The 12,561-nt window shown below is 42.3% G+C and overlaps 2 protein-coding genes and 1 long non-coding RNA gene across 6 annotated transcripts; 2 read left to right on the top strand and 1 right to left on the bottom strand.

The window, feature by feature from the left end:
* The first annotated feature begins 305 nt into the window (after positions 1 to 305).
* nqo1 (NAD(P)H dehydrogenase, quinone 1) lies at positions 306 to 4,584 on the top strand. 2 transcript variants are annotated; one of them, XM_018751385.2, is made up of 6 exons: positions 306 to 502; positions 1,826 to 1,996; positions 2,083 to 2,213; positions 2,673 to 2,786; positions 3,322 to 3,423; positions 3,651 to 4,584. In XM_018751385.2, exons 1-6 carry the CDS (start codon positions 499 to 501, stop codon positions 3,963 to 3,965), a joined length of 837 nt encoding a protein of 278 aa, XP_018606901.1. In that variant the 5' UTR covers positions 306 to 498; the 3' UTR covers positions 3,966 to 4,584. The 2 variants fall into 2 exon arrangements, with proteins under 2 accessions (XP_018606901.1, XP_018606902.1); XM_018751386.2 differs by lacking the exon at positions 2,673 to 2,786 and having other exon boundaries at positions 309 to 502.
* A 1,910-nt stretch (positions 4,585 to 6,494) lies between these two features.
* Positions 6,495 to 9,416, bottom strand: spata2l (spermatogenesis associated 2-like). Of its 3 annotated transcripts, none has more exons than XM_018751438.1 (3): positions 9,379 to 9,416; positions 8,339 to 8,681; positions 6,495 to 8,213 (listed from the first exon to the last, which is right to left on the bottom strand). In XM_018751438.1, exons 2-3 carry the CDS (start codon positions 8,648 to 8,650, stop codon positions 6,837 to 6,839), a joined length of 1,689 nt encoding a protein of 562 aa, XP_018606954.1. In that variant the 5' UTR covers positions 8,651 to 8,681; positions 9,379 to 9,416; the 3' UTR covers positions 6,495 to 6,836. The 3 variants fall into 3 exon arrangements, with proteins under 3 accessions (XP_018606954.1, XP_018606953.1, XP_018606952.1); XM_018751437.1 differs by having other exon boundaries at positions 8,339 to 8,678; positions 9,207 to 9,416; XM_018751436.1 differs by having other exon boundaries at positions 9,207 to 9,416.
* Positions 9,417 to 9,547: 131 nt separating this feature from the next.
* On the top strand, positions 9,548 to 10,872 carry LOC108933987 (uncharacterized). The gene is made up of 3 exons (XR_001966102.1): positions 9,548 to 9,682; positions 10,077 to 10,258; positions 10,722 to 10,872. It is a non-coding gene; the product is annotated as an uncharacterized LOC108933987 (long non-coding RNA).
* Positions 10,873 to 12,561: the final 1,689 nt, after the last annotated feature.

Below are 12,561 nucleotides of genomic sequence, written 5' to 3' on the forward strand. Positions count from 1 at the left end.
AGTTTACATCAGTTTGCCTCAGTGCCATTACATAATTTTTTTTAAGAAGAATTTGTTTAATAATGGATAAACCTTTATGCAGTAACTCGCAATGTATACTTGTTCATATAATGGAATGTGACAAATTGACTGTACTCTAGAATCACGTGTCTGGATCTAAATCTTTCCCTCTGCTGATAATACACTCCGTATTTTTTCTCTGAGATATAATACGGTGCGTTGGTGAAAACAATAATGTTTTTGCAATGCATTATACAGCTGTAGATCTGTATTATCGTTGTCGTCGTTGTTGTTGTAGGCTATTATTATTGGGATTCTATCTGCGTGGCATGTCGTGTCGTTTCCATAGTGGCATGTCCCCCCCGCAACATAAAATCACCTGACAACGACGTCGCCACGAAACACGGCCTTGGTTACGCGAGTCCGCTGCCTGCACGCTATAAAAGGTGCGGGAAACACTGGCTGTTTCAGGAGGATACGTGGATCAGAGATACCGCCATGGGTAAGCAACAGAACAGCTTCTACTCTAGTTCAGTTTACTGGAAATATTCAAGGAAAGCATAGCACAGAATCGTACTGAGATTTTTTTTTCCCTACGGATCAGAATGGATTACCAAAACAAAAGTGTTTGGTACCACACGCTGTCCAACTCGATAAATAAAATTTATTTATTCAGTCGTTTCCGCCCTTAACATCTTTATTCGATAAATAAATAAATAAATCCAAAAAAACATCATCCAGATTAAAATATCAGCAATAAAAGCAAATAAAATTAAAACCAACCATTGCATGACGGTATCTTAAAACACTAAAAAACATAGCCAAGGCAGAAAACACATTTTCAGAACCGCTTGTCCCAAACGGGGTCGCGGGGAACCGGAGCCTACCCGGTAACACAGGGCGTAAGGCCGGAGGGGGGGGAACACACCCAGGACGGGATGCCAGTCCGTCGCAAGGCACCGCAAGCGGGACTCGACCCCCAGACCCATCGGGGAGCAGGACTGTGTGTGGTCCAACCCACTGCGCCACCGCACCCCAAGGCAAAAAACAATATCTTATTTAAATATTTTGCAGACGCTTTTCTCCAAAGCTCCTTAGAGAGTTACTTACCCATACAACAGAGAAATTTCGGAATAAGTACCAAGGCTTACTCAAGAGTACTACAGCCAAGGATCGAACCTACGACTTTTTGACCTAACCGTAAAGTTATAATATGGTAATTTTATATTCTTTCACCACGATCGAAACGCTTAATTACGTCCAGTTTTACGCAAAGCTTAACACTTTAGGAGGTCTTAGGCTTTTCTGATACCTTAGGACACATTTGCTAAGGGATGCACAAAATAAGTAAAGATACAGCACCGATGCTCAGACACAGTTCAAAGCTATGGCGGCTTGATGCTGAGTGTAGTTCCCGAAGGAGCTTGGCTGAACGCTATTTTCGCTTTGCCTTTTTTCGTAAAGGGAATATCCTCTTCGGATTACGTTCGGTTAGCGAAAACAGGTACTAATGTAGGTCTTTCGTAAAACTAGGTGGCGTAAAGCAAACTTTCTAAAGCGGGGGATACCTGTACTCACTTGGTATCGCCGGTCTGGAGCCTGTCCCAGAAATCAGAGGACACAAGTTAAGCGGGATAATACCGGGGTGCACAATGAATGGATATAAAATAAGTTCCGAGTGTATATAGTGTAAAAGGTACAGTTCTTTTGGCACCAAAATGCATCTGATCAGATATAGGAGTGAGTTTGTTGCCCTTTTACTTGATAAACTGTTCAGTTTCAGAGGGTCTGTGAGCTCAGTGTGCATGTATGCTTGTGTTCATAGCCACCAAGAGGAGTGCACTCATTGTCTACGCCCACCAGAGCCCTAACTCCTTCAATGCAGCAGCCCGAGATGTGGCTGTTGATGTGCTGCAGGGACAGGGGTGCCAAGTGACTGTGTCAGACCTATATGCCATGGGCTTCAAACCCGCTGCCACGGCTCAGGACATCATTGGTACTCTGGTTTACAGGCAGGCATACATGCACGCACACACAGCTTTCCTCATTACTGTGCCCTGCTAACCAGGTGTGTCAACCCAGGTGAGCTACAGAACCCAGATCACTTCAGGTACAATGAAGAGGCCATGGTCGCATGGCAGGAGGGCCGCCTGAGTGAGGACATTTCTGCAGAGCAGCGCAAAGTGGAAGAGGCCAACCTCATCATCTTCCAGGTCAGAGCTCAGCTCCAGCTAGCCCGCCATCTCACACCATCAGCAGTGCATGTGACTGTTGAAAGACATGCAACCTTGCAAGATGTTGTCACAAGAATTACTTTACTTTATTGCAAAGACACAGAAGTTCCCCACAATCTGAGAGATTTCATTAAAAACGCTTAGAAGTGGGTCTCCTGCTCAGCAGGAGCAGAAAAAAGAAATACCTTTCCCATATGTGAAATATTGCTAAGTTCACTCTTCCTAGGTGCATGTTTCTCATGTTCAGAAGCTGAGCTTCTCTGTGTTTACCAATCGTCACCTCCACTGTGTACTTCTATGCAACAAAGTTCTCATGTATCATGTATTCATGATCCTTGCATTGATCAATTAGTGATACCAGCTTCCTTCTACTCTTTCCCACCTATGTACTGCTGATTTACTGATATGTCTGTGTGCCTTCTGTTGTACTGGTTACAGTTTCCCATGTACTGGTTCAGCATGCCAGCAATTCTCAAAGGCTGGGTAGATCGCGTCCTCACCCAGGGCTTCGCCTTCACTCTGCCGAAGATGTACAACAATGGGGCCTTCAAGGTCTCAACCCTGTAGCTCATGACTCTGATTCCACTTTCAGTCTGTCCTTTATTACTGCATGGGGGGGCACAATCGTGTTATCAGTGAAATGTGATTATATACCATAAGTTTCACATGTAACAAAACTTCTTCCACTTAGTTTATTTCATACAAAGAAGAATAAATGTAATTATTTAAAAAATTAGTAGATGAATTCTATAAAATAACACTAACAGACAGAAACTTTGGGGTCCAGTCCAATAACTGTCCACCTCAGCTTACTTGTTTACTTATTTTAAATAAGCTGAAAATAAATTTGTCAGCATTTACACTGGGAAAGAATAAAAGAACAGACATTTTCAGGAGTATAATTTGGGTTTGACACTAAGGAGAATACTGACAGCTGTTTATGATAAGAGAAAAGATCTCGTGTTGATAAGCAAATAGTCAAATACAGTGCTGGGATTGCAGCTTTGAGAGAGTAAACACACAGTAAACCCTGCAGCTATGACTGTCGGTTTGTTTGTTCTTTCATTCACATGTTGTATTTCTCCAGGACAAGAAAGCAATTCTGTCATTTACAACTGGAGCATCAGAGCCAATGTTCCTCCCTGATGGAATCAATGGAGATATGAACGTCACACTGTGGCCCATCCAGGTGTGTGACCGGGGTGCAACATGGTGGCTATAGTATGAAAGTGTCTAACAGGTAGTATCAAGGGGAGTATGTTACAAGTTGAGTGTGGAATGTTTCAAAGGTGGAGAATCAAGTGTGTTTCACAGGTGGGCATGACCTTTACCTGAGACTGAAGAGGAAGTTGTGGATCACAAGCCAATAATCCAAATACCTGTTTTTTGTTTCTTTGCTGCTCCTTCTTCCCGCAGTATGGAGTGCTGAACTTCTGTGGCTTTCAGGTGTTGCCCCCTCAGATTTTCTGGGCCCCTGCCCGCAGTCCCCCCAGTGTGAGGGAAGCAATGCTGGAGGTGTGGCGAACCCGACTTGGTGCTCTGTGGGAGGAGACCCCTCTCAGCTTCATCAAAACGGATCTTTTTGATTTGAGTTTACAAACAGGTTTTCGCCTCCGCCCCGAAGTGAAGGAGGAGCTCCAGGCTGACGCCTATGGCATCACAACAGGACACCACCTGGGAAAGCCTCTGCCCCCCAACAACCAGATGAGGCCACCACCCCCAGCAATCTAGCTCAGCACTGAGGCACACCACTTCTAAAAACTCTGCTGCCTCTGTTTCAGTTAGTTTAATTCATCACCAGCTAATCTATGAATGCAAAACATTTTAAACTGTGTGTTATAAATGACTGCTTTATCACAGTTTGTGTCCACAATGTTTTTACTCATTCATGTCCCTATTAATCATCAAAACTTATTTACCAACATTGTGATTAGGCAAAGTGCTATTTTTTTATTGTAGTACATCCATTACTAATGCTAACTTGCATGTATTTATCAGCACAGCACAGGAATGCGGTGACAATAAAGGGAAGCACCAGAATAAGGACCACAGCAACATTGTGCTCCAGAATCCATCACCAGCAGCACCGTTACTAGCTGCTCACATTTAGAGCTGATATTAGTCATTAAAATAACCTGTTACTATTGAAAATATCCTCCATATTGAGTACAATCCCGTGACTGAAGCAGGTGCTCAAATAACGTTCTCATTCAGCATCACTCATGCAGCCCAGTTTGCAGTGACTTCATTTATTCCCTCTTCACAAAGCACAAGTAATGCAAATGTCCACCAACAGTATGAACTATCCTTTTATTCAACAGCTGAATAAAGAACTTTTTTTGTATGGAAACATACGAGTGGTTACATTTTCATTATAATTTTATAACTTTTGTACTGTAAACTTGTTTTAGACACCCTTTGGCAGAATTTAGTTGTCTTATACTCATTACAAATATTGCTGATGAGCTGTTTCTAACAATCTGCTGTCCTGTATATTAAGCCTGAATATTAAAGACTTTTATAAACATGAAAAAATATTGTGAGGTCTGGAAACAGTTGAAAGTATTGCTGCCCTCAATTATGTTCTACTGTCCAAGCAAACAGGGCTGAGATGAGCTGAGTGTATTTAATCTCAGCTGGCATGTAGAACATAATTGAGGGTAGCAATACTTTCAACTCACTTTTCTCCAGAGATGTGTAACTCGGAGTAAACAAAAGTGCAGACACAACATGGGACTAGTAATGCACAGTTTGTCTGATACCACGTTGCTTGTTCACATCTCTCAAGTACCTGACAAAAGAGATTACATTAAAATAGCAAATACGTAATCATAGCAGATGGTACTGGATTTATCTGACAGGAAATCAGGAACAGATGGGTTTGAGACCCTTGAATGCTGGGAGACTTTCAGTCGTTAAGTTAAAGTTCCTGCGTCTACAAAATGAATATACATGAGACGTTGGTATAAGAGTATACAGTTCTTGGTTTAAATTTCATGTTTTTAACCCTTAGTTTGGCAAGACCCCTGTGTAATAGATGATGTATAATATGTAAGACTGCTCTTGTCACGCTGCCAATCTGGTGGAGGAAGGATGCGCAGCACAGATACACCGAATATTTTCAGTATGAACAAAATTAAAATACATTAAACCTATATGCAGCTACTTGTGCAATGTAATAGTTCATACTCATGCAATGGTTTATGCTGCGGTATGACATATGACTTGTCTTTCCTTCTGTTGGTGTAATGCACATTTTTTGTCTACACAAAGATGTAAGCCACTTTCAATTCAATTCATTTTTATAGAGCGCTCTTCTCACGCAGTGACACAGAGCGCTTTAACACAGGCATAAGGCAAGAAAAACAGATACAAACAAGGAAGACAGTCAACTAATGGCTACCATAATGAATTACTTTTCATAGAGCTATACATATGCCTACTGGCCACCGGGAAAGGAACAAAAACTTCCAACTGAAGTTTGAGGGAGAAAAAAAACCTCTGGGGGTCCACGGGCCACTGGTTGCCTACCCCTCCTGGGCATTCTAGAAAGTAACAATTGTAAGCCAGTGTGTAACAAGTAATAATGATTATGCTGCTAAATGGAAAGAAGCATCTTCTGAATGAATGTGTAAATGTAAAACTGAATGTGGGCTACATGAGAACAAATGTTCAGTCTCAAAGGAGTAAAGAAATTCATAAGAAAAATGAATTTGCTCAAATTTTGTGAGGTGTAGTTGATTAACTGATCCCGAGCACACCTCAGTTATATTGTAAAAAGCACAAGTGTTGGACTAACTGCAGAATTTCACCACAGTGTTCTCAATACCTAGTTAACCAAAAAGACATCTTGGAAAAATGCAATAATTAAATGACAGCAAAACACCTTAAGTGTTTCTCTTTATGTTATACTCTTTTGATCAAGGTTTATTTTATTTTTGAAGGTGATGACAAATACACACACACACACACACACACACACACACACACACACACACAGACACTTTCAGAACCGCTTGTCCCATACGGGGTTGCGGGGAACCAGAGCCTACCCTGCAACACAGGGCGTAAGGCCGGAGGGGGAGGGGACACACCCAGGACGGGACACCAGTCCGTCGCAAGGCACCCCAAGGGGGACTCAAACCCCAGACCCACTGGAGAGCAGGACCCGGTCCAACCCACTGCGCCACCACACCCCCGTGATGACAAATATTTGACAAATAATCATTTACATGTACATTTATTGATTTAGCAGATGCTTTTCTCCAAAGCAACGTACATCTTATGAAAATACATTATGTGTAAGCCGCAGTGGAAACAATGCAAACTAGTCTCTGACTGAAACTTTTACACATTCCTGAATGCATTTTAAAAGTTAAATGGATCAGGTGAAGGTGATACTTGACGCCCTTCATCTGTACAAGGATTTTGTAAGGCCAAATGTTGTGAAGAGAAACATGTGGTAGGGGGTCTCCAAAATGTAGTTTGTAGTGTTTTATGTGTTTTAGAGCATCAGTGTGTCTCTCATGTACACAGAGTGATTTAGTTGTGAAAAAAGTTGTATTTGTGAATATGGCTGTGGCACTGGCATACTGTGTGGATTTAAACAGCTGTAGAGTTGCAGAAGGACTGCCCACAGCTACAGACAAGTGGGTTCCGGAACCAGCATTCCTTGCAGTAGACCAAAAAACAGAACCTACACAGTAGATGGGCAGGCCTGCTGCAGTCATTCTTCGCAGAACAGGCACCAATCATCCTTGTATGGTGATAAAATCTTTGGCACCTTTCCATCTCAATACATGCAGGAGTGTGGAGGACCTTACAAATCTGGCAGATCCACATGAGCCCAAGGGTCTTCAGCAAACAGTGGTGTAGCATGACATGTACAGAGCTGAAGTTTACTCCAAGGACTGACAATTCCAGAAGTTCATGGTGCTGCTGCAGGCAGGCTTCCACACAGAGAACATCATGAACAAGGTTGCAGGTGTGACAGAAGAAAAGAGACAGAGCTTCTTTCACTATGCAGGTGTGCCACTCAACAGGCCCTCCCCTTGCTTTTTCTTCTAGCTCCTCCTCCCCACTGGCTCTTTCCTTTGGAAGTGTTGACACCTTTCTGCCTGTCATCGTCAGCTTGGCTGTATCACTAAGGGAGGAAAGTTGGGTGGCATGCCCCTTCTCTTCACATCTTCTCAGGTTTAGACATCCACTGTTGTGATGCACATGGCACTGCTCACACAGAAATGTGTACAGGTTGCTCCCACTGCAATTGCAGGTAAGGCACTGTTTCTGGCACACACCTTTGATATTTTTAGTGGAATAAGGAGTGGGCAACACCTCTGCTACACCATGCAGTGCATCAGCTGCTGTAGACTTCATTTTACCCCTCTGGTGAGTAAAGTAGGGTGCTTTCGATGATCCTGACCACCCATCCCCAGTCACCTGGTGTTGGAATGTGGAAATCGAAAGTGCTTTACTACCAAAAGCTAAACTGCTACTCCCTACAGAGAGCTCACTGCCACCACAGGAAGGGTGCAGACTCTGTCTCAGGAAGGAGGCCTGAGTCTTTGTCGCACTCCCTAATCCGCTCTCACCATTGGATGCTTCAGCAGTGTACAGGTCCAGCTCATCCTCAGCGTTCTCTCCTTGCTGTGACATCTCCATCTTGCTTTGTAGGCTCTGTTGCGCCCTCTCCAGGCTGCAACCTCTTTGCCTCTCCTGCACCAGGGCCAGCTCCAGTGTTTGTCGCCCTCCTAGCACTTTTGCCACTGAATACAGCAGGCGGCACTCACAGCGTGCAATGAAGAATAGACATGCAAAGCGGAGCAGGAACTTAGCAGGAAGGGGTGACCCCTTCAGTTCCAGCTCTTCGCACTGGCTGTGCCCTGCCACTGCCTGGTATCCAAGCAATCCAAAAAGCTCCTTGGTTTGCTGCTTGGACAACACAGGACTCACCTGGTGTGTGAACGTTCCAGAGAACATCTGGGTGAAACATACAGACAGAAAGAAAGAAATGGGGTCAACAAGTCTTTTTGTACAGTACTATACACCAATGGTAAACAAAAACTTATTTTTTTCCGGTTTTTTAGAATCACAGGGATGCACACCTTGACCACTCTGTACTCTTTCCTCCATGGACACAGATACAGGTTGAGCGCAGCCAGTTCTAGAACTTCAAAGGTCCTTTCAACTCCTTCAAGGCTGGCACCAGGGTTCTGCAGCGACGTCTCCATGACAGAAAGCATGTCCAAGGTCTGAGAATCCAAGGTCATGGGGCCAAGCAGTACCTGAGTGTTACCTGTTCGCAGAACAACCTCCACATGCTCACAGAGCTCCACATCTCGGCATATCAGTGCATCTTCACCCTTTTGCAAACACCGCTCCAGACTGGCATGGTACTTCTGCTCCAGACTGGCCATTCTAGAGGCCACCTGCTGGTTTATGGTGCTGCTGTAATACAACACAATACAAATTATTCTTATTCAGGCACCTATCCTGCAAGCAAACTCAGAGTTCTTTCACAGATATTCATATGTGTACTTCAAAACTGGAACATTAACAGACTAGCCTTGTTGCTACTAGTAAAGTCAATGACAATATTGTTGTTGACGTGGCCCTTTAATCTAAGTCATTAGCGTGTCAGAAGTTAACCTTTTCTAGTTCGTTTTCCACGGGTGTGACTGCGCAGCACTGAAAGTGAAAGTGACGTGATAAACAGAACCTAACTACGGTTAGATGCAAATACTATTTTATTTAATTTTAACAGTTTTCATCACTTTCCCATGAAGTTTAGTCACTTACAACCACCAGGGAACTGAAATACGTGAAACGGCCGGTATTCCCATGATGATGATGATGACGACAATAATAATAATAATTAATAATTGTTATTATTTATTATTATTACATTTTACAAGTCACGAAAACACAGTGAAGCCACACGAGGAGCCTAGTTAGTCGGAGAAGATAGCCCACCGTTTCATTTTCGCTCCATGGAACTTCGCTGTCGAAGCGAAGGGATTGATTGTCCTGCAGCCGCTGAATTCACCGCTTAATTCGCTCCTTTTCGCCGTAGCGAGCGAGTTCAGATTTTACCCACTCTTTTCGATATTAAAAAAAACTTATAATAACAAAAACACAAACTTACAGCTGCTCAGCAAAACTTTCCCCACGATATTACCAAAGTCACAGTTCTGTGACGTCAACGGTAGTCAAGATGTCAAAATAAAAGTTTTGCACTGACTGAGCAGAAGTGTTGGAGAAAAGCAAAAAGCCGTAAATGTAGTGCAATTTTTTTCTGTCGTGTACATGTGCTGTTCATAAAATCATCTTTTAAAATAAACTGTACACGTTAAAATGTCTCATTAACTAATAATTAATACTATCATCAATAACAATCAGTATTTACTTTTATCAGTCGGCAGTAGTGTGTGGTGCTACTTCGTAAAGCTGTGAGTGAGTGTAGGTTCAGTATGTACGGGTGTGCTTCAGGTTCCTCATGGTCCAGACATACACTTCAGTTAAATTGGGGATGCTATTACCTACAGTGTCTGAATGGGCGAATGACTAGTTATGTAATGATGCTGAGGGGGCTTGGTGTAACAATGTAAATAGTTGGTGTTACTGTCTATTACGTAGTCCTGTGTTCCTTTCTGATCGGCTGCTATCTAGTCTGCCACTGAGGACTTCTGGGGGGTTCAAAGGGGGACTCCTTAACCATTTACGGGAGGAGGGGGTTCAAAGTGACCTGGAGGAACTCTGTGCTCATAAATTTGTCTTGTACTATTTGTTGTGCCTTAGTTAATGCTGATATTGAAAGACATGTATGTGTCCATTAAATGCAAGAACCGAGCTGGTCAAGACAGGCATATACTTGAGTGTCCAGGGTGGGTACCACAAAGCCTGGCCCGAGTCCGTTAGGATGAAGAAGAATGTCACGCAATGGGGCTGCTTAGAAGCCAAAGAGAGGTGGAAAGGCCTGTTTTGGCTGTCACCCGACAGATTTGTTGCAGGTTCTTCATCCTTGGGTAAGTAACACAAGTCATTTAATACTTACAAGACACCCCAAACCCTGTTTTTGGTGTGTTATATGTTTTTAATTAAGTATAGGGTTTTGTATTTCTTTGAACTCACTTTATTTAATTGCACATTTTCATAATATATAGCACTTCATGGAACTTTTAAGTAGTCCTTGAAAATGGCTATCTGTATGGTGTGTTTGTATATTTTATTTGTTTTTTTTTTTAATTTGTTTCATTTTTGTGTTTGATACCACTACATAGTATCCACTGGAAGTTGCTTTGGAGAAAAGCATGTGGTAAATAAATCAATGTAAATGTAAGAATTTTGGTTTGGTTTAGTGTAGTTTAGTTTTTATTATGTATGTGGGTGGTTTTTCATTAATTTTCTTAATTGTTCCTTTATTTGGTGTATTTGGTTAATTGTACCTCTATTTGTATTGTTTATATATTTTATCAAATGTGTAAATAGGTGGAGATGTGATGTGAAAAGGTAAACACTCAAAGAAAACAATAGGTAAGGTGTACAGCAACACCCTGGGAACAGGCCAGGAGACCACCCCTCTTGAGTGGTGGAGTTGCTGGGTAAGTTTCCTTTCCGATTCTTAAATCCTTGCATTGGCTCCCGGTCTCTTATAGAGTTGATTATAAAATCCTACTTTTGACCTGTAAGGTAATACATGGCATTGCTTCAGCTTACCTTTGTGAGATCATTAATTCTTATATCCCAGGACGATATCGCCGTTCATTAGATGCAGGTTACCTTAAAGTACCTGTGATCAATAAGACCTCAGTAGGAGGTTGCGCCTTTAGTTATAGAGCACCTAAACTGTGGAATAGTCTACCAGTTACTGTCAGAAATGCCCCATCTGTTTCCGTTTTCAAATCCCGACTTAAGACTTATATGTTCACTCAGGCATTCCACCTCCGAATGTAATTCGACCTGCCTTGGTTATTTATTTTATCACCCTTACAAAAATGCATTTTAAATTTACTTAAGTAACAAATTACTAACTCTGTTCTACCTTCTCGTTGAGCACTACCTTGTTACATAAGATCTGAGGAGGCCGGCCAGTGGTGACAGACGAATCCCATGCTGACAGAGGATGATGTCCATCTGCCGCGACAATCGAGACGTTCCATGCCGAGCTGGGGATCCAAGATGCCATTTACCAACATTATAATTACTTGTTAAACACTGGCTTACAAATTGTTACTTTCTAGAATGCCCAGGAGGGGTGGGCAACCACTGGCCCGTGGACCCCCAGAGGTTTTTTTCTCCCTCAGCCTTCAGTTGGGAGTTTTTGTTCCTTTCCCCGGTGGCCAGTAGGTATACTTGTAGCACTATAAGTTATTCATTGTGGTAGCTATTAGTTGACTGTCTTCTTTGTTTGTATCAATTTTTCTTGCTGTATGCCTGTGTTAAAGTGCTCTATAAAAAATAAAAATAAATAAATAAATAAATGTTGGGTGTACACAACACCACACTCGAGTGATAAGTGAGACACCTTTCAGAGGACATTCCAGACATTTACCACCAAGGGATCTAGAGAATGTGAGGAAACATCTCAATGATGTTTGTATCAATGCTGTATGCCTGTGTTAAAACGCTCTGTGTCACTACGTGAGAAGAGCGCTCTATAAAAAAATAATAATAATAATAATAATAATTATAATAATAATAAATAATATTTATTGTTTTAGCCTTGGACTATGTTTTTTTTTTAGTGTTTGAAGATTCTGTAGTATACAATACTTAGGCAGGAGACTATGAGATTACTTATGAAAATAAAAATCATAAGGTACAGCTGGTAGTTAAGTCGTTAGAGCTGCAATCTTTGGACCCAGAGCTAACAGCTTTGAATACCATCTCCAGCTGTAGTACCCTTGAGTAAGGTACTTACCATTGATTATTTGATCTAGCTGTATAAATGGGGGTGCGGTGGCGCAGTGGGTTGGACCAGGTCCTGTTCTCTGGCAGGTCTGGGGTTCAAATCCTGCTTGGGGTGCCCTGCGACGGACTGGCATCCTGTCCTGGGTGTGTCCCCTCCCCCTCCAGCTCTACACCCTGAACTGTCAGGTCAGGTTAGGTTCCAGTTCTCTACAACCCTCTATGGGACAAGCGGTTCAGAAAGTGTGTGTGTGTGTGTGCATGTATGTATATAAATGGGTAGGTAGCTTAATGCTGTAAGTCACTTTGGAGAAAAGTGTCAGCTAAATAAAAAAAATGCTTAGAAATAAAAGTAGAATTGAGAGCTGAGATATTTATTAATTATTATCTTGGTCACTTGCCTTCTAAACTACAGAGTGTG

The sequence above is a fragment of the Scleropages formosus genome, chromosome 1 (assembly GCF_900964775.1).
Source record: "Scleropages formosus chromosome 1, fSclFor1.1, whole genome shotgun sequence".
Classification (NCBI taxonomy): Eukaryota; Metazoa; Chordata; class Actinopteri; order Osteoglossiformes; family Osteoglossidae; genus Scleropages; species Scleropages formosus.